The sequence below is a fragment of the Phacochoerus africanus genome, chromosome 12 (genome assembly GCF_016906955.1).
Source record: "Phacochoerus africanus isolate WHEZ1 chromosome 12, ROS_Pafr_v1, whole genome shotgun sequence".
Lineage (NCBI taxonomy): Eukaryota > Metazoa > Chordata > Mammalia > Artiodactyla > Suidae > Phacochoerus > Phacochoerus africanus.
Genome location: NC_062555.1, coordinates 18,743,659 through 18,766,073, shown reverse-complemented (window position 1 = coordinate 18,766,073; position 22,415 = coordinate 18,743,659). Strand labels below are relative to the sequence as shown.

The 22,415-nt window shown below is 39.9% G+C and overlaps 1 protein-coding gene across 1 annotated transcript in view; it reads right to left on the bottom strand.

The window, feature by feature from the left end:
- Window positions 1-22,415, bottom strand: part of DNAH14 (dynein axonemal heavy chain 14) — a 319,091-nt gene that overhangs the window by 183,005 nt on the left and 113,671 nt on the right. Inside the window, 6 exon segments of the mRNA XM_047754627.1 lie at window positions 1,014-1,101; window positions 8,443-8,517; window positions 9,296-9,414; window positions 9,503-9,607; window positions 12,911-13,082; window positions 20,880-21,001. Coding sequence (XP_047610583.1) covers window positions 1,014-1,101; window positions 8,443-8,517; window positions 9,296-9,414; window positions 9,503-9,607; window positions 12,911-13,082; window positions 20,880-21,001 — 681 coding nt within the window.

The following is a 22,415-nucleotide window of genomic DNA, read 5'->3' as shown; positions in this document are numbered from 1 at the left end:
CATGTGCTAGTCCCCAGAATTTGTGACTATGTCACCTTACATAGGAAAAGGTTGATTATATTAAGACTGAGAGGCAGAGGTTCTGGATTTTCTGAGAAGGCCCAGTGTAATCACATGCATCCTTGAAACTGGAGAACTTTTTCTGCTTCTGAACAAAGGGAGATGAGACTACAGAAGAATGGTCAAAGATGCTCGCAACTTTGTAGCACAGGCAATCTGTTAGCTTTGAAGATGAAGGAAGGGGCTATAAACCAAAGAATTCCAGAAGCTGGGAAAAGACAAGGAAATGGATTCTCCCTTAGAGTCTCCAAAAAGGAATACAGCCCTATTGACACTGTGAATTTTGTCCAGTGAGACCTGTGTTGGTCTTCTAACTTAGGAAACTTTAAGGTAATAGATTTGTGTTCTTTTAAGCAATTTGTAGCAACTTTTTGATAACAGCAGTAGAAAACAATACAATGTAATACAGTGATATTCCCGAAGAAAATAATTTACGGTTTATTTTCATTAAACATTTTATTATGAAAATTTTGGAGTTCTCATCATGGCTCAGCCATTAATGAACTTGACTAGTACCCATGAGGACACAGGTTCGATCCCTGACCTTGCTCAATGGGTTAAGGATCCAGCATTGCTGCGTCTGTGCGGTAGGCCATCAGCTACAGCTCCAGTTGGATCCCTAGCCTGAGAACCTCCATACGCCATGGGTGTGGCCCCCCCCCCACACAAAAAAAATACGAAAAAGAAAATGTTTAAACCATGGACAACTTGAAGGAATTATAAAATGAATAACCACATACCTACCACCTATATTCTCCAATGAACATTTGGTAATATTTACTTTATCACACAGCAGTCTATCTATCCATCTATCTGTTCATCTTATTTTTTGTTGCAGTTCAAAGTAAGCTTCATATATCAGTATGCTTTATAGTGGTTTATTTCTAAATCTTTGCTTTCTTAGCATTTAGTCACAACTTAAATACTTATATATCAAAGTGGGATTAACTTACCACAGTGAGTACCACTTGTCCTGGATGAGATACTACCCAGAGGGAAAATTTTTGATAGTACCAGTCTTCAACTCCTTGATTTACAAATCTACAAACAAAAAAATTATTTATAATATTTATATCTCATCTTTGATGTGGCCATTTAATGACTAAGCATGACACATGATAAGATTACAGGGAATTTTCCTTTAGGATCTCTGATTTTTCTGTTCCAATTTATATATATCCAGATAGAGATAATAGAGCTTTAAGTCATGTTATTAAATTCCTCTTTACCATCATCTGTACTTTTCCAATGAGACCACTGAGGTTCTGAGATGGTAAAGCTACATTAAACTAGGAGATGATATATATTAGCTTTGAAAGTCTAACATTTTCAATGACAAAGTCAGTATTTGAAATTTATACAAAATTGAGTATAGGGCTTAAATGACCAGGTGAATTTTAACAGTAAAGGCCTGGATTTAAATTTAAAAAGTAATTATAATTCAGATTTTAAAAGTAAAGGAGAAAACAGGATTTATGAAAAAAATCTCCCCAGTTTTATTCAAGACCAAAGGTAACATTTACCAACAGTTTGTTTTAATATTGTTATGGCAGTCCATTTTTTTTTTTTGCACAGATTTGTTTCTGTATAGTCATATTGTTTAATCTTTTGCTTCTCATTTTATCTTTGCTATCATGCCTTAGAAATTATCAACTCTAAATTTCATTTATTTTCTTCTAATATTTAAATGACTTCATTTTAAAACTTATCAATCAAATGTATTTGAATTTATTTTTTGCATTTTGACATTGCATCGTATCAGGGAGCAATGTGTTAATTTTTAAGTTAAAGTATAGTTGATTTACAGTGCTGTGTCACTTTCTGCTATACAGCATAGCGACCCAGTTATACATATATATGCAATCTTTTTCTCAAATTATCTTCCATCATGTTCTATCCCAAGAGACTGGGTACGATACCCTGTGCTTTAAAGTAGGACTTCATTGCTTATCCATTCTAAATGTAATAGTTGGCATCCACCAACCCCAAACTCCCCATCCATCCCACTCCCTCCCCTTTCCCCCTTGGCAACCACAAGTCTGTCCTCTATGTCTGTGGGTCTGTTTCTGTTTTTTAATAGGTTCATGTGTGCCATACTTTAGATTTGCAAATAAGTAATATCATATGGTATTTGTCTTTCTCTTTCTGACTTACTTCACTTAGTAAGAGAATCCCCAGTTGCATCCAGGTTGCTGTAAATGGCATTATTTTGTTCTTTCTTATGGCCAAGTAGTAGTCCATTGTATATCATTGTACCACATCTTCTTAATCATCTGTCAATGAACATTTAAGGTGCTTCCATGTCTTCTATGAACATATGGGTGCATGCATATTTTTGAATTGTAGTTTTGTCCAGATATATGCCCAGAGTGGGATTGCTGGATCACATGGTAGTTCGACATTTAGTTTTCTGAGGAACTTCCACACTGTTTTCCGTTATGGTTGTGTGATTTGTGTCAAAGAGAGCCCTGCCTATGTTTTCCTCTAGTTTTATAGCATCTGGCCTGACATTTAGGTCTTTAACCCACTTTGAGTTTATTTTTGTGTATGGTGTTAGAGAATGTTCACATTTCATTTTTTACATGTAGCTATCCAGTTTTAACCAGCACCACTTACTGAAGCAGCTTTTTTCCAGGGTATATTCTTTCCTCCTTTGTTGCAGACTAGTTGACCATAGGTGCATGGCTTCATTTCTGGACTTTCTATCTTATTCTATAGATCTATTTTCCTATTTTTCCACCAAGACCATACTGTTTTGATTACTGTAGCTTTGTAGTGTAGTCTGAAGACAGGGAGCCTGATTCTTCCAGATCCATTTTTCTTTTTCAATATTACTTTGGCTATGAAGTCTCTTTTGTGTTTCCATGCAAATTTTAAAATACTCTTTGATAGTCCTGTGAAGCATGTCCTTGGTAATTTGATAGGGATTGCATTGAATCTGTAGATTCCCTTGGGTATTACACTCATGTTGACAATATTGATTCTCCCAATCCAAGAGCATAGTATGTATTTCCATCTGTTTGTGTCATCTTTGATTTCTTTCAACAGCATCTTAGTTTTCAGAGTACAGGTCTTTGTTACTTTAGGTAGGTTTATTCCTAGGCATTTTATTCTTTTTGATGTTATGATAAATTGGATGGTTTCCTGAATTTCTCTTTCTGATCTTCATTGTTGGTATGTAGAAATGTAATTGATTTCTGTGTATTAATTTTGTATCCTGCAACTTTACCCAATTCATTGATGAGCTCCTAACAATTTCCTGGTACTGCCTTTAGGATTTTCTAGGTATACTATCATGTCATCTGCAAATAGTGACAGTTTTACTTCTACTTTTTCAATTTGGATTAATTTTATTTCTTTTTCTTGATTGCCATGGCTAGGACTTCCAAAATTATGTTGAATAACAGTGGTCAAAGTGGACATCCTTGTCTTGTTCCTGATCTTAGTGGGAATTCTTTCAGCTTTTCACTATTGAGTATGATGTTAGCTGTGGATCTGTCATATATAGCTTTTATTATGTTGAGGTAGCTTCCCTCTATGCCCACTTTCTGTCAAAGGCCTATTCTGTGTCTATTGTTGATGTGATTTATCACACTAACTGATTTGCAGATACTGAAGAATCCTTGCATCACTGGGATAAATCCCATTTGATCATGGTGTATGATCCTTTGAACATATAGTTAGAAACTATTTGTTTATAGGAGAAGGATTTGCCAGTGCAAATGTGAACGGATAGCCAAGAATGACCAAACATTTTAAGAAAATTAACATGAAGGAAAAAAAGCACAAATCCTTACCAATAAACTAAACTGAGGAAGCAGTGTTAATGAAGAATAGAGAAGAAAGCTATGAAATAGTTTTACCTCATCAATTTTAACTTCTCTGAAATCAGAATGCATCTTATAACTAATGGTGTCTGACAATCAGCCAAGTGAAATTCATGATTTAGGACTCTTGACTTTTGAAATTTTCCAGTAAGATAAAATACTGCCAAATTCGTTACATATGATGAAATAAAAATAATATCTCTAAACAGAATGTTGCAAGTATGTAATCCAAAGCCAAAAAGACTGCTAAGTAAAAGAAAATACTTTTGAAAATTTAATAATGGGTTATTAACATAATAACCTTACCATTTTAACTGAATTGTGGAATGGTCAAGTGTGAAAATAAAAATGATTGTTTTTCTCCCAAATCCCAGCATAAATGGGAAAACTCTTCTTTGCTGTGTCCAGTAGTCTTAAACTGTTACATCTTGATCTTTACCTAATTCTCCCAATAAAAGAACTTCCCTAAACCAGACTTTGAAATCTCAATAAATATTCCAATTTTATCAGTCCCCTCCCAATAAAAGAACTGCCATAAACCAGACTTCAAAATCTCAACAAATATTCCCATTTTATCATTCCTCCTCTGAGGCACTCTTTAATGGTCTGAATAGTGTTTTTCTTTCTCAGTAAATTGAGTTTTGTCTTAGCAACAGATTGTTTTAATGATATTTTGGGAAATAAGAATTCAACAAACTGAATTTGAACTTACAATTAATTCTAGTCTCAGCCAAAGTGGCAGAGATGCTTTCTGAAAAAATTAATTGGAAATACATACAGCAAAATGAGAACAAAATTTAAAATGAGATGTATAAAACAGCAATGAATGAAAACAAAACAAACCAAAAAACTTACTAAGCTGGGATAATTACTGATCCATTAATAGAGAAATAACAGGACTTGGAATAAAATCCTAAATGATTACAACATGGAGAAGGTGAGGAGAAGGAATTGTGAAGTGACTCATTGGGGACAAACTGGAGATATTTATTACAGGCTCTGATAAGAATGTGTTCACTACATGTATTAAAATCTTAGGAGCATTCACTAGAAAAAAGAAAGTGTTTGTAACATTGGCACAGCTATACCAAGAGAGATGAAGAAACTCAATCTAGCAATAGTAAGTGGAAAAAAAAAACCCTGAAACCAAAAGCCTGGTCAATTAGAAAACAACAGGATGGCAGGCATGAGTCCAAATGTGATGGTAATCAGAATATATTTTGAAAGGCAGTATATCAGCATCAGTAGGAAACTGCACATTCAAAGGGTTACTTGCAGAGAGTTTAATGAAGGGATTTTTTGCAAAGAAGAGGGCAGGGTTAAGGGAATCAACAGGGCTGGTAAAGCACCAAGGTCTAGCACCTGGGGGCAGCCGTGACCACTGAAGACCTGAAGTAGTAAGAGGAGCAGTATTACTGGAACCTGTGAAGGTTGGACTCTTTGGAGAAGGACCACCTGTCAAAAGGTATAGCTTTAGATAAAGGAACATAGATTCTGCCAAAACTGTAGTGAGATAGACAGGGAGCCTCACATTTGCTGTCCCCACTGAAAGCTAGAGGGCACAGGAATCCAGGTTATTCACTCCATGGATGTGAGCATCCCAAGTGGACACAATACAAAATAGGGCAGAAAATGGATCTTCTGGGCATACAGACTAATCAGCACTGACAACAAGCACTTTGATATTGATAAAAAGGAAAACAAAAGGAAGAATTAAAATCCACTCGATTCAAGAAATATTTACATGACACAAAAATTTAAAAATACCACTGTGATACACATGTTTGGGATCACAGAGATAGATATTGAGGTAGGCGGGTAGTTGAGTCCCAGGCTGAGTAGTTGCATGCTGTCTCCTGACATTTCAAGAAAAGATAAAGGCAGGAGCAGAGAGAAGCTGAGATTCGCTGGAGTAAAAAGCTAAAATGACCACATTTTTTTTTTTTTCCCCAAAGAATCAAGGAGACCTTCCAGACCACATGTGTGCAGGAAAGATCCTAAGGGATCAGGGAATGAAGGGGGTGCCAGTCTATAATATGTCCTGCCAACTTCCCAGAGACCCTAGTGCTGGAATCCATCTTGACTAAAAGATGTGCATGCACATCAGGGAACACCCCGAGAACAGATATAAGCAACGAGCAAGATGATTAGACAGAGGGAACCCAGAAAACTGCCCCCATGTAAGCACTTTAAACCACCCCAAGAGGGCAACTCTCTCTCTTAGCTCACCCATGTGTCCTTTTCACACATACTCTGCTTTAATAATGCTTTACCTGCTTCACTACCTTCGTCTCTCTGCTGAATTATTTCTTCAAAGAGGACAAGGACCTAGGTCCTTCATGGAGCCGGCTGGCCCTTGTGGTCCAGTGGTTAGGACTCAGTGCTTTCACTGCTGCAGTTTGGGTTCCATCCCCAGTCAAGGATCTAGGATGCCACTGAAAGCCATGGCACTCATGGCCCCCCGAGATCAAGATGCCAAGTTATTAGTATTAAATAAAATAGCATTTAGGCAAAAAATATCAACTGGTATAAATACTGATACATTGACTAAAGGTACAGTCTACTGAAGTTTTATGTATAACAACATAACATCAAACTACATGATAGATGTTGAAAATTAAAAAGAAATTGATGAATCCACAAAAAAAGTACCAAATGTTTAGTGTAGTTTTCTTAGGAAATAAAGGGCCAATCAGTGAATAAGAAAATCAAGGAAAGTTCAACATAAAGAAATGTTTGTAATTCATGACATCCATAAATTAAAGGCAAAGATGTGAGGTTCTCAGTAGATTCATAAAAACATTTGATGTAATTAAATATTCTTATTAAAAATTTTGCAAATACAAAAAGATTAAAACTGTGACTTCTATATAGGATATGTTCCAGAAACCTAAGCATCATAAACAGTGAAACATTACAAGCTTTCCCAATAAAATTAGGAACAAGAGAAGGATGCTCACTATCATTAATACTTTTCAACACTGACCCAAACAACATGAAAAGATGACATTTTTAAAAGAATTGTCAAGAAAAAGACAGGACTATCATCATTAGCAAATAACAAGACTGTTTAACTAGAAAAATCCCAGAGCAACGACTGGAAATTTGCTTGTCTCTCAAGTGCCCAGACGCATTTTTAAGAATAAATTCTGTGGGAGTATAACTGACTTAAAAAGTTGTGTTAGGAGTTTCCATCAGGGTGCAGCAGAAAAGAATCTGACTAGGCACCATGAGGCCAGGTTCGATCCCTGGCCTCACTTAGTGGGTTAAGGATCCAGCGTGGCTGTGGCTGTGATGTAGGCCGGCAGCTACAGCTACAATTGGACCCCTAGCCTGGGGACCTCCATATGCCACGGGTGTGGCCCTAAAGACAAAAAAAAAAAAAAGTTGTGTTAGTTTTAGGTGTACAACAAAGTAAATCAAGTATACATACACATATCTCCATTCCTTTTCAGATTCTTTCCCCATGCGGGTTATGACACAGTATTGCGTAGATGACCCTGTACTAAACGGCAGGTCCTTGTTACTTACCTATTTTCTATATAGTAGCGGGTATACGTCAATCCCAACCCCCTAATTTACATCCCTCCCCATCTTCCCCCTTTGGTAACCACACATTTGGTGACAAAATCTTTTGATTTTGTTTCTGTTTTATAAGTTCTTTTGTACCAGTTTTTATTAGATTCTACATTTAGTGATCTCATATGATATCTGCCTTCCTCTGACTTACTTCACTTAGTATGATAATTTCTAGGTCCACCCCTGTTGCTGCATATGGCATCCCATGCCCTGATGCATTTTTTGAGTTTCTTTGCCTGCAGAAGTACCCTCACCCCCCTCGCATGTAACATGATATTTGGTTCTTATTACCCCAAAGGTAAGAACTGGGACAAGGGAAAGCCACCATGGTTATTTTTATAAGTAAATAATAATCTGCTCTGCTATCCAGAGACCTTGTATTGGTATTTGGAATAATATTAATAAATGTAGATGCTAAAACTTAAAGACCAATAGCCTTTCTATAAACAATAGTAAATAATTAGACATGCGGAAGGCTGGTATAGTCAAATTTGTTTTAATTATTCACATTCTGAGGCTCTTTCTTCATTCTAAACAAACAGCAATGACAGATCAAAATAGAGAATAGGAGAACATTAAAACTAAAGCAAGTAAACAATACCAGGAAGCCAAAGTGGGACAGAAATGCCAGGGAGTGGAGTAGGCTGCACCTGGAAGCCTCCTGGGCAGTGGGGCTTTTGAAAGCAGGCAGAAATGGACAGCACTTCTGGTTCTGGCCAGTTTCCAGACACTTACGAATTTTAAAGTACACAAAAACTGAATGTTGTCCATGAGTACATTCTCAAACTGACATTTACACTGTAAAAATGATTATTTTCCATTTAGTCATGTTCCCTCACGTTCTATCAAAACCCATTTCATAAAAGACTTTACTCAATGTATTTCTTCGGATGCTTCTCACTTATACTAGTAGATAATTAACCAAGCTTAAATATATTTATAAAATATAAATTTAGGATCTGAAAATTGTACTTACTTTTTTACCACATCAAACATGCTCTTCTCTACATGTACCAGCCACTGTTCCACACCACTTCTTAAACGGATTCTCCTATAATTTTTTCAAAAATAACATTATGAAGAATTATTTTTATTACTTAGGTTTCACTCTTTTGCTAAGTCTGTAGGCTACGTTTTCTACAATTATAATTTCATGGGCCAAAGGACTATATAATTCAATAATACCTTTTGGTTTTTCTAGATTTAAATTAGAAAAGTATGCAGAAAACATTATCAGGTATCACCTAGACTTACAAAATTCTGACATCAGAACAAGGAATTTGCAAAGTTAAGGGGATCCAGTAAAATATGAATTTCCAAAATAGATAAATTATACTACAAAGCATTTTTAGAGTCCTTAGTGAATGTTTTATACAGCAAGCCTAGGTCGGTGTCCCGTGAGGGATTTTGTAAAAGGGAAAGCCTGGGCAAAGCATTTTTTAATCAACTCATATTAGGAGCCACATGCTAAAGGCTAGTGAGCCTGATAAGTGGTGGGAAATTGGACCAGTGTAATGGAAGAACCTAGCTTATTACAATTGCCTGGGAGCCTTCCATGATGACACCAGAGGTCAGTGGGCATTGCGTCAACAACCCTAAATAAATAGCAAATTTCCTTTCTATTTATGTTTGCATAATGAAACCTTGCGTTGGCTTACAGGATATATTAATAAACATAGAGATGGAAATGTAAAACCCTACCAAGTTATCTTTGAAGAAATAGTTTGCTTAGCAAACTTCTATGAAATGTCAGAAATTTTCAAGCAAAGGTTTTAAACAGCAAAGTTTTACAGAGTCTAAAGGCTTAGTTTATAACATAGATATCATACTTGGGCAGCACGAGAGTCTCTCCTTCAGCAGATATGAGCATTATCACAGCAGGAGGGCCAACTTCTTGTTTCCCTATGAATAACTGTTTCACATTTTCAAAACATTTCCCAAGATGAGGCTGCAGACCAGACACAAATGCCAATGACATTATAAAATTCTAACCTGGTTGGGAAATAATATTGCTGAGCAGAGAATAATGATATTACCTGTACAGACTCAGGATTGTGGCTATCAGCTAGAATATCAAGAAGTTCGGCATTGCTAAGAAAATAAAATCTTGGGAAAGTCATTCTTTTAGTTTCAAGATAGTCCTGTCCGGAGTCAAAAGAAACACAATTCAGAGTTTAATCATGATATGAATTATATCGTCATTTGGGCTGATATGTTCACACACAAACTGCATTATTAAAGTTGCAGTATACATAGCACTAACAGTCAAAAAAATATTCTGTGCTCAGTGAAAGCTATACTTAAATTGCTGAAAAAAATTAATAAACCAAAACTAAGGCAATTGAAAACCAAAACAAAAAAAGTCCTACCCTTACACATATGCGCACACACACATATTGTTGATCATTGATAAAGCGTTGTATTTTAGCATTATCAGCACTGCTTTCCCATACAACTTTGGGCTCTTCCTTATCTTCTTAGAGAATAAGCTGTCATTTTATCAGGTCACCTGACATTCTACTGTACAGAGAATTCCTATATTTCCACCTCTCCCTACAACTTAGCTGCATTCACACCAGTCTTAACTCTTTTCCTTCTTCTCAGAGGGAGAAATACTCATTCACTAAAGCAAGTGAGCCATCCTTGCTTTATTAACTGCTCTCCCATATCTTCAATGTCTTTGCTACTATAGGCAACCCTCTAAGTTCTCTCATTAAATATATATATATGTATATATATATATGGTATATATAGAAACAATCTCTCTTTGTTCTTCTCTAGCTACTATTTGTCCTACCTTCTCTCCACTCCACATTCAATGGTCTTAAAAAGATAGTCTCTAAACTCAAAATCTTTTTTTCTTTTTTTCTTTTTGCCTTTTCTTGAGCCGCTCCCTCAGCATATGGAGATTCCCAGGTGAGGGGTCCAATTGGAGCTACAGCCACCAGCCTACGCCAGAGCCACAGCAACGCGGGATCTGAGCCGCGTCTGCAACCTACACCACAGCTCACGGCAACGCCAGATCCTTAATCCACTGAGTGAGGCCAGGGATTGAACCCGCAACCTCATGGTTCCTAGTCGGATTCGTCAACCACTGCGCCACGACGGGAACTCCTAAACTCAAAATCTTTACTCATCTCTCACTCATTCTCAGGCTCTGCCATCCAGCCCCCACGGTTACCAAATTTCTTGAAAGCGTTTCAGTTTTCATGTTACAACTTCTAAAGCATTTGACTTTGTTGACTCTGCCCTTCATTTTGACTTCTGGGGTTTCACTCATCCCCCCTTCAAGACCTTTTGTCCCTGACACTTTAATGCTCACACTTCTGAGCTCCATTCTCAGCACTCTTCCTACCTATTATGCTCTTCTTGAGCTGTCTGATATATATTCACTGGTTCTTTGGCTCAGATCACTTCCCTCTATATACCCAGTTCCTGACTGAAGATGTTCACTTGATTGTCCCCTAAGTTCTAGATTTACAATATGTACAAAACTTCCTCGTTTCCACACAAGCCTCCCCCTCCTCTAGTTCCTATCTCTGTAGTATGATCATCGTCCACCTCACGGGCCAAGTGAGAAATCTAGGCATAATCCTGGACCTCTTTCTTTTATCCTCTGATCACCTAGCCAAAGCTCCTGGCTCCACTTCTATTCCACCCCACCATGGTCTTCCTTTGGTCCCCCACTATTTCTAGTCTTTAAATTGGTTTCTTCATATCTGTTCCCAATAGCCTCAAATCTATATATACACTCTATCCTTCCTTCCAGGGACATAATGCTAAATTAAATCATTTCATTATCACACAAAATCCTTCAGTGGCTACTCAATAAAGTCAAAATTCAATGTAATATCAAAGGCCTTTCATCATCTATTCCCTGCTTTCCTGGAGAATCTCATCTTCCCCCACTTTCACCTTTGCCACCTATGTTCCACCTGCACCATCTTGTTTCCAACTCCAGAACACACCAGACTTGCTCATGGCACCATATCTGTACCATACTTGCTCATGCCTCCATATCTGTACTTCCCCCCTTGTCTGGCATGCTCTTGCTACCCTCTATCCCCACCCCCACCTCTTTTAACTGGCAAACTCATACCCTTCTTTTAAGAGCTAGGTTGGAAGTTCTCTTGCGGCACAGTGGGTTAAGGATCCCAGAGGATAGGGCCACTGCTGTGGCTTGGGTTGTATCGTTGGCCCAGGAACTTCCATGTGCCATGGGCATGGCAAAACAAAACAAAACAAAAAGCAATTATCATTTTCCTCAGGTTGGAGTAATTTCTCTTCTTTGACAGGTCATAGCATCCAACCTATCATAGTATATATCACACACTGTACTATCTCTTTACTTTTTTGTTTCCTGTAAGGGATTTTGTATTTGTGGTGAATATGTCTTTTATCTTTGTAGTCCCAGCATTTAGCCTCAGTGCCTGGTATAAAGTAGGTGCTCAGTACATGAATAAATAGAAAATTACTGGTTGGTAATGATGTCCAAAGATATGCTGGAATAACCAACGCTTGCTTATTATGATAGCAAAGGGTCTTCTGAGGCAGAGAGCTCTCCAGAGGCTACAGCTGCCATAGTGAGTATTCTGGGGGAGTAATCCCACAACCACTGAGACTTACGTTCCACAATGAAGAGAGATGACTTCCGGGAAAAAACTTGATTTATGAAGTGAATGTGTTCACCGCAAATCTCAAATATGAAAACCCATTTAAATATGTATGTCCAGCTGCCTTTTTAATATTTTAGAAATGTAAAAATATGTGAATCAATAATTTAATTTACATAATCACCATAATAGTCAACTTTTGCTGATTTTATCAATTTACTAGTAGTGGTCCTAATATAGATAACATTCATTATTAAGTACTTTGTGCCACTTCTTATGCTTTAAATTCATTATCTATTTTAAAACAAAGTCCCTATCATGATTCCCGGTTTAAAGATAAGGAAACCTAAGCACTCCAAAATCTGATACTTTGCTTAAGGTCATTTAGCTTGATCCATCCACCTTTCTCTTCCTTTTAATAGTATTTTCATTAAGCCTAAAGATGGTGGGAGTTTGAAATATTGTTGGCAGCTATAAAATCTGGAGTTCCCATCATGGCTCAGCGAAAACAAATCTGACTAGCATCCTTGAGGATGCAGGTTCGATCCCTGGCCTCGTCCGGTGGGCACTGGGCATTGCTGTGAGCTATGGTGGAGGTCACAGATGCGGCTTGGATCTGGCATTGCTGAGGCTGTGGTGTAGGCCAATGGGTACAGCTCCAACTTGACCCCTAGCCTGGGAACCTCCACATGTCACAGGTGCAGCTCTAAAAAGAATCCCCCCCCCCCCCCCAAAAAGAAGAAAATTTGCATTGGAATTAGTTTCTGTAGTGCATTACAGTACATTTTGTAGATTAAATGATTCTCCTCTTTAGGATTGCTATAGTTTTACCTCAAGACTTTTCTTTATATATTCAAGGTGTACATTGCAATTCTGCAGAATCTCAAGGACTCCTGTAGAGGTGATTATTCGCAAAGCGTCCAGTTTGTTTTGTATTTTTAACATTATTTCTCTCCACATGGTAATTACTTGAGAGAAGAGTTTTGCTTCTGCTGGGAGCTGGCTTTAGAAACAAAATAAGAGAAAATGTTACTTTTTGAAGGGACTGTAATCTAGATTCATTTGCCACGGAATATTGTTCAACTTACAAAAGGTACTGATGCTTTATTTTTGCTGATCCATTATTAATTGAAGATATTTTTGAATGTCTACTAAAGTGATGTATTTGGTAAGGAATATTAGCATAAGTTAGGTAGAATCCATCATTTAACAAGATTATGTTAGAGATACAAGATAGATATATACCACATCCTACACAAAGGAAGTAGAAGTCATCTGTGTCCTACCAAATGCAATAAAACAAAGGGCTCCTGAAAATCTAGAAAGGAAATGGGATAGAGGGAGAGGCGTTTGGAGAAGAAGACATTGGATCTGGATTTTAAAGAAGGAATAGGGCCTTCACGTGAAGAAAACCACGGAGAGAGCACTGTTGTGTGTAAATAAATCCAAATTCTGCCACTAACGATCTCCTCTTAGAGGGCAGGGAAACGCAAAGCAGGGCCAGCCTCAGTACAGAAGTGTTCTTTACAGAATATCACCATTATCTTCTCCCCTTGGAAAGGGAAGCGGTCCCCACATGCGGCACGGGGACTCACTGACAGATTCATGGGAGTTTTGTTACTGCTGCTGTTGGAGTTGAAGGACGGAAGGATTTTCAGAGACTGTGGGATCGAGTGCCTTCGCTTCTTCCCTCACCTGTACTTCCCATTCCCCTCCTACGCCAGCTCCAGCCGGACTCAAGCTCCTCACGGCTTGGAAGGTGACGCAGAGAAGAAACGAAAGGGAAAGCCTTTAAAAAAAATTCAGCCGACGTTACCTTTAATTCTCTTTTACCTCGTACGTGTCAGGCAAGTGACCCACAGATACACCGCTGAGGTCTTGAGCGTCCCGACGGGAGCTTCTGTGCTGTGCCCTTCCCTGGCTCCCTCGGGCTGAACTCTCAGAACCATTCCTCGCTATGGCTTCCACGGTATGTTTCTGCTGTGCCCTTGCTCTAGCCAGCAGCCACGTCCACTGGAAATCTTTCAAGACGGAAACGTGTACTGTGTCTCTGAGGTAGGATTCCTCAACTTCAACACTGGAGCCAAATAATTCTTTGTTGGGGGTGGGTTGCTTTTCTTTGCAGCGTATGCTGTTTTTAACATCCTCTAGTCATTGGACCCATCCCTCCGCCTCAGCTGTGACAACCAAAAATGTATCCAGACATGGCCAGATATCCCCTAAAGGGCAAAATCACTTCTGGTTGAGAACTACTGGTGGAAGGTAATTGGGAATTCTTTTTTTTTTTTAAAGTATAGTTGGCTTACAGTACTGTTATTAGTTTCAGATGTACAACATAGTGATTCAATATTTTTATAGATTTTATTCCATTAAAAGTTATTAGAAAAGAATGGCAATAATTTTCTTATTTTCTGATATTGGTGCTGTACAATATATTCTTGTGGCTTATTTATTTTATACATAGTAACTTGTTATCTCTTAATCTCCTACCTGTATCTTTCCCTTCCACACTCTCTCTACCCAGCAGTAAGCACTAGTTTCTTCCGTGAGTCTCTGTTTTCTTACATGCATTCAAAATATATTTTGGTTTTTGGATTCCACATATAAGTGACAACAGAGTATCTGTCTTTCGCTGACTCATTACACTAAGCATAATGCTCCCTGGGTCCATCTACATTATTGCAAATGACAGAATTTCCTTAATGTCCACCCACAGATGATGGGGAAACACAATGTGGTGATTCATACAACAGAATGTTATTTGGCCTTAAAAAGGAAAAATCCTAACACATGTTGGATTCACAAGAAGGATGAATGTTGAGAACATTATAGTCAGTGAAATAAACCAGACACAAATCCCGTCTGATTCCACTGATAGGAGGGCCCTAGACGAGACATATTCATGGAGAACAAGTAGATGATGGGGCTGGGGGAGGAGAGGAGGCGTAGTGTTTAATGAGGAAGAATTTCAGATTTGAAAAATGTAAAAGTCTGGCGACGGAGGGTGGGGATGGTTGACCAACTGTGAATGAGGTTTACATCACTGAACTGTACACTTTAAAAGTAGTTAAAATGGCAAATCTGGAGTTCCCGTCGTGGCAAAGTGGTTAACGAATCCGACTAGGAACCATGAGGTTGAGGGTTCGGTCCCTGCCCTTGCTCAGTGGGTTAAGGATCCGGTGTTGCCATGAGCTGTGGTGTAGGTTGCAGACGCGGCTCGGATCCCGCATTGCTGTGGCTCTGGCGTAGGCCAGTGGCTACAGCTCTGATTCAATCCCTAGCCTGGGAATCTCCATATGCCGCGGGAGCAGCCCAAGAAATAGCAACAACAACAAAAAGACAAAAAAAAAAAAGAAAGAAACAGTTCTGAGGAAGGAATTACATCGATAAGCGTGAAATGTTTTGTTATATAAAAAAAAAAAAACCACAGGGAGTTCCCGTTGTGGCTCAGTGGTTGACGAATCCAACTAGGAACCATGAGGTTGCGGGTTCGGTCCCTGCGCTTGCTCAGTGGGTTAACGATCCGGCGTTGCCCTGAGCTGTGGTGTAGGCTGCAGACACGGCTCAGATCCAGCGTTGCTGTGGCTCTGGCGTAGGCCGGTGGCTACAGCTCCGATTCAACCCCTAGCCTGGGAATCTCCATATGCCATGGGAGCAGCCCAAGAAATGGCACAAAGGCAAAAAAAATAAAAATAAAATAAAATGGCAAATCTTAGGTTAAGTATACTTTACCACAGTTTAAAAAAAAAAAAAAGGAGTTCCCGCTGTGGCACTGTGGGTTAAGAATCCAACTGCAGCAGTGTATGTTGCAGCTGCACACAGATTCAGTTTTTCCTTCTCTTTCATTTCTAGTCTTAGCATGTTGTGCTCGGAAAAGATGCTTGATATGATTTCTATTTTCTTAAATTTACCGAGGCTTCATTTGTGGCCCAGAATGTGATTTATCCTAGAGAACCCTCCACGTACCCTTGAGAAGAACGTGTATCCTGCTGCTATTGGATGGAATATTCTATAAATACCTATTAAGTCCATCTGGTCTAACACATCATTTAAGGCCTATGTTTCCTTGTTGATTTTCTGTCTGGATGATCTGTCCACTGCTGTAAGTGGGGTGTTAAAGTCCCCCACTACTACTGTATTACTGTCCTCATTTCTTTTCATTCTTTTTCTTTATTCTGTTCCGCATCAGTGATTTCAGACTGGTGGAAGATGAGTCTGCCTTCCACCTTGCTTATTCGTCCTTCTGCTACTGGTTCCTTCTAGCGAATTCTTTATGTCGGTTATTGTGTTTTTCATTTTCTCCTTGCTTGATCTTCAAATTTTCTAGGTGTTCAACATTTCCTGTTGTTTCTCCATCTTGGCCTCTGGTTTTTCTCTGAGACTTCGGATCATCTCTGCTATCATCGCTCTGAAGTCTTTGACATGTAGATTGCTTGTCTCCAGTTCACTTAGCTGCTTTTCTAGGGTTTTATCTTGTTCTTTGTCTGGCTCATATTTCTGCCTTTTCATTTTGTGTAGCTTTTTGTGTGGTCTCCTTTTTGCAGGCTATAGGGCTGTAGCCTCTCTTGCTTCTGGTATCTGCCCCCTTGTGCGTGAAGTTGATACAGGGGCTTGTGGCAGGCGTCCTTATGGGAGGGGCTGGTGCCTGCCCACTAGTAGGTGGAGCTGTTTCCTGTCCCTCTGGTGGGCAGAGCTGTGTTTCCACCCTGTTGTTTGACCTGGGGCTTCTCAGCCCTTATGGTTGGAGCCAGATTTTTCCAAAAGGGCAGCCTCCAGGGGAGCACTGATGATTATTCCCTGGGACCCCTACCTCCAACGTCCTCTCTCCAGATTGAGCCATGGCTGCCCCTTCCTTTCCCAGGAGACCCTCCAAAACCTGTACGTAGGTCTGACCCAGATTCTTATGGAGTCCCTGCTTTGTCCTGGACCTAATGCACATGAAATCCTGCATTCGCCCTCAAAGAACAGAGTCTCTGTTCCCCTAGTCCTGTAGAGCCCTATGCACAAGCTCAATGGCCTTCAATGCCAAATGCTCCAGGAGCTCCTGCTCCCAACACCAGACCCTAGACTGGGTAACCTGACCTGGGGTTCTGAACTCTCCTAACTGTGGAAGAGAATCTGCATATTAGTTATTTTCCAGTCTGTGGGTTGCCCATATGGTGGGTATGAGATTGCTTATATCATGAAAGCACCCCCCTACTGTCTTGCTGTGGCTTCTTCTTTGTCTTTGGGTGTAGGGCATCTTTCTGGTAGTTTCCAGTCTATTTTGTTGATGGTTGTTCAGCAGTTAGTTGCAATTTTGGTGTTTTCATGAGAGAAGGTGAGCCTGAGTCTTTCTACTTTGCCATATTCTACCTCTCCACTGGTTCTTTTTTATATTTTCTAGTTCTTTGTTAAAACTTTCTCTGCACTCATCTATTCTTTTCCCTAATGCAGTTAGCATCCTTATTACTAATGCTTTAAACCTTTATTTGCTAAAGTATTTACTCTTGTTTCATTAGCTGTTTTTTCAGGGTTTTTCCTCTTGTTCTTTCAACTGAGTCACACTCCTCTGTCTTCTCATTTTAACTTGGCTTTCTCTGTCTCTATTACATTAGGTAGAATAGTTACCAACTGCTTTCTTGAAGGGGTGTCTTTGTATGGGAGTATCCATATACTGCCTGTGTGCCTAGTGGCTTTAGTGGGAGAACTGGATCTGACATGAGCATGAGCCACATCTTTGCCCAGGGTGTGGTGGCAGCTATCACCTTGGTAAGAGGTGGGACTGGAGATACAGGGGCTAGAGTCAGAGCTGGGGCCTCTCCCCTGCTCAGCGTCAACACCACCCTACTGGCAGTGGGGCTGGGTCACAAGCTGCTGGAGTGGAAGCCCTAAGGGTCCACGGTGGCTCCATTCACTGTAAGCTGTGCTCTCCTCTCTTCCAGTATTGGCGTCCTTGCTCCAGAGAGGAGAAGTGCTGAAGCAAGAGGGCTGGAGTGGGTGCTTGCCATGGATCTGTGTGCAGGCTGTGGCAGCTCCAGCCCCAGCCCCAGTCCAACACTGCTTTTGATATACTGTCCTTCTAAGTGCCAAAAATGGCTGCTCCTACCTTATTCAGAGGCCATTCCAGGTCTAGCCTGGCTCAGTTCTTTCCAACTGGGCTCCCCTCTTGGCCACAGCGGCCCTCACCCTAGAGTGTGGAGCTGCACAGCAAAGGAAGCAGGACAAGAGCAGGCACTCAGCTCAGGTTGGGGCATGTGCCAGGGCAGTTGTGGGAAGCTGGCCAGAGTCCAGTGAAGTTTCAATCTCTTTTCTCTACCTTGTTTCAGGAGCAAGAAGTATGTGTGCACTATTCATGAACGGCGTCTGGATTTCTCACAGCCCTCCTGTCAGTCGCACTGTTTTTCTAAGCATCCAAGAGAACTCATCTTCCTGATGTCAGGCCCCAGGTCTAGGGTGCCCGATATGTGGCTCAAACCACTCAGTCCCCAGGGAGATTCCTCTCCTGTTCTGTGTCCCCTTCTAGGAGCACATGTCTTGACCTGATCACTTCTCTTCCCTTCCTACCCAATTTGTTGGCTCTTTCTTACAGCCTTTGTTGTAGAAGTCTTTCTTTCAGTCTTCAGTTATTTTCAGTGATAATTGCTCCATGTGTTAGATGTACTTTTGATGCGTTAGTGGGGGGATTTCTGTGTTCTCCTACTTTGTCATCTTGATCTCCCATTTGATAACCATGCATTCCTGCACTCCTCTGTTCTGCTATTAAAGGCTGACTCAAATTCTCCAGAGAAAAGGCGAGTCATAATTTCTAATGCCCCAAACTCCAGGGGCATATATGTGGAGCCCAATCGAGAGCCCTCCCCTTAGCATCCCATTCCTCATCTTGGGGGCTAAAATTTTTTACAGCTTGGCAAAAATCCTATTAGGGAGAGACTTCAAATTCCCCTTCCATTTGGCACCATCCGGATGTCTCCGGGAGGGTCTAGTGCAACTCAGAGTTAATTGGGAGCAAGGTAAATGGCATAGCATCCTATACTCTCACAAATTTCCCTTAAACAATTCTCTCCTCCAATGAGATTCTGCTGTGTAGCACCAGGAGCTGTATCTGATCATTGGTGATGGAACATGATGGAGGATAAGGTGAAAAAGACTATGTATATGGATGTATGGTTGGGTCACTTTCTGTGCAGCACAAATGGACAGAACAAGGTAAATCAACCATAATAAAATTTTTCTAAAAAAGAATTCTCTAATGAATCTATCTTCACCTTCCTCTTCTTCAAAATTTTCTCCTGGGCTCATCATCCTTTTCCATTAAAGGGAGGTCCATGTTAGACCCGTTTTTTCCTTTTCTTTACAATTACTGCATAGAAGCCCTTCAGCATCCTTTAATTAAAAGCCCCCTTTCTAACCTCATAGCAAATCCTGTAAAAGAATAACTTGGTGATATTTTTAACTTCCTTACCTAGGAGTCGTACCTCTCTATCAATTAATAAATCTTATTAGAAAGTAGGGTTAGGTTTGACTTGAAGGCACTAAGTTGTTGTAGTCATAAAGCACATATTCCTCAGGTATGTGGTTTCACCTCTGAGAACTATCCGAATAACGATAGATTAATAGAAGAATCCAAAGCATTCACATGGCAAGAAATATATATGTCATAACAAAATAGTGTTCCTACAAGGCAATATCCACATCCAGGCAGTTAGCATCTGTAAAATTCTTCTTCTTCTTCTTCTTTTTTTTTTTTTTTAGGGCCGCACCCATGGCATATGGAGGTTCCCAGGCTAGGGGTCAAACTAGAACTGCAGCTGCTGGCCAAAGTGATGCTGGATCCAAGCCATGTTTGCAACCTACACCACAACTCATGGCAACGCCGGATCCCCGACCCACTGAATGAGGCCAGGGATCAAACCCACACCCTCATGGATACTAGTCGGATTCATATCCACTGTGCCACAATGAGAACTCCCTCTGTTGTAAAATTCTAATAGCTCTCCTTTCCCACTAAAATAAAGTTCAAAATAGTTGACCTATTGTCAAAGTCGTCTTCTTATCTGCTCTCGTATGCCTTACAAATACCCTTCCCATGCCTCCTACCTTATTTCACAATGGCTCATAGACTAACTTGTGTGATTTACTGTCACTAGTTTAGATTCTGCCCAGGTAGCACATATGCCTCAAGTACTCTTAAGAGCTATTACTTTAAAAAGAGACAAATTAATTTGAATGCTTACAAATAAAAGGTAGAATGGCAAACAACTGTGAGGGCCTCTATTATTTCACATGGTTCAAAGTAAGATCATCACTAATGTAGGAATACTATTAAAAACTATTATTCACATCAAAACCACACCAATGTTCCAGAAAAAGACATACAGTATTGTGGCTTAAGGATTATAATGACGTATTTGTCGCTTATCTCCCAGTACTTAACAGTTCTATATTGATAATTGATAATTAAGGTTTTTTTTTTTTTTGAGTTCTCTTGTAGCACAGTGGGTTCAGGGTCCATCATTGTCACTGCAGCAGCTGGCGTCACAGCTGTGGTGCAGGTTCCATCCCTGCCCCAGAAAATTCCATATGCCGCCGGGGCCAGAAAAAAAGAGGGGGAGAGAAGCAAGGCTTTTAAAATAAAGATGATACTTGGCATGTTTTATGAAAGAAAAAAATATGTAATAAGGATTTGGTGGATTACACCCCTATGCATACAGATAGAATTGTTTGTCTTCCTTGAGGAAATGACTTCTCAAAAGATTAGAGGAAATAAATTACCTACCATACATTTTCACCTGTATGTGGAATCATTTAAGTTTTTTACCTTTTTATTTCTGTAGAACGAAAGATTGGTTCAAGATAAAGCCAATTTCTTTGGCACTTCATCCATTCCTCAAGAATGTACGAGAAGAGAGTCAAGGTTTGATCCCACTGATCTGCAAGATCCTACAATGATAAAAATTCACACACATACAAATCTAAAGATACATCTATAATTGCTTTATACAAGTCATATGATAGAAATTGAAATAGAGGGTGATATCCCGCACAGAAAAAAGTAATTATAAGAGAAGGTCATATAAATGAATATAAATCTACTTACTTAGAGTTTTAGGAGAGGTTTAAGTTATCCTATTCATCCAATTTTCTGTCTTACTGTGCGGCATACAAATATTTTTTTGCATGCATATTCTTTCATTCCTTTCCTTACACATTTTTGCACATATGTATGTGTACAATAGTATCATTAAAAGTTTACATAAATACAACCATAATATACACATTGTTCTGGAGTTCTCTTATGGGCCAGTGGGTTAAAGGATCTAGCGTTGCCATTGCAGCAGCTTGGGTCGCTGCTGTGGTGCAGGTTCACTCCCTGACCCAGGAACTTCTACATGCTGCAGGCATGGCTTTAAAAAAAAAAAAAAAAAAAAGATTTGGAGTTTCCTTTGTGGCTCAGCGGTTAACGAACCTGATTAGTACCCATGAGGACAGAGGTTTGATCTCTGGCCCCGCTCAGTGGGTTAAGGAGCTGGTGTTGCCATGAGCTGTGCTGCAGGTTGTAGATGCGACTTGGATCCCACATTGTTGTGGCTGTGGTACAGGCTGGCAGCTGCAGCTGCAGCTCCAGCTCCAATTCGATCCCTAGCCTGGAACTTCCGCACGCTGCACCTGCGGCCCTAAAAAACAAAAAACAGACAAGCAAAAAAACCCAGGTTTATCATTAGGGGTTTTCCTGTTAAGATGTGTTAGGGAAGACAAGAGGTGCATTTAGTCTGGGACTAATTATTCCACATTACTCTGGCATAATCCTTTTAAGTGCTCTATCTAATTAATGCTCATGAGCTGTAAGATTGTTTCACTGTAGTGGCTGGATGTGGGTACTATTCCCAGCCCTTATGAATGGTTCCCTGTAATTCTCTAAAGAGGCCATTTCCCTGGTTTCTAGTCGTTTTCTCACATTCACATGCTAGGGGTTGGGTGTACTGAATACTTGACTAGCAACCTTCCACAGCTGTCGGAAGTCCTCTTTCTCTTCGGCTGTGTCCTCCCTGGTAATTTATCCTGTACTCTGGCCTCCTTTGGCTCCTCAGGTCTTTCAGCAGCATCTCATGATATCAAGGAGTCTACCAACCTCTGGTTGGATTTCTCCCCTCTCCTCCAACCACGGTATGGAAACTCAAGGCAGTAAGTCAGGGCAATGACAGGGCTCACCTCGTTTGTTTCCCATCTCTCAGGGATCCTGTCTTTCAATGCCTCATGTCCATTGTCCTAAAAACCATTGATTGATGGGGTTTTTTTGTTTTAACTTGGGTGTTTCAGGCAAAACTGTCTATCTGGTCCCTATAACCCATCTTGC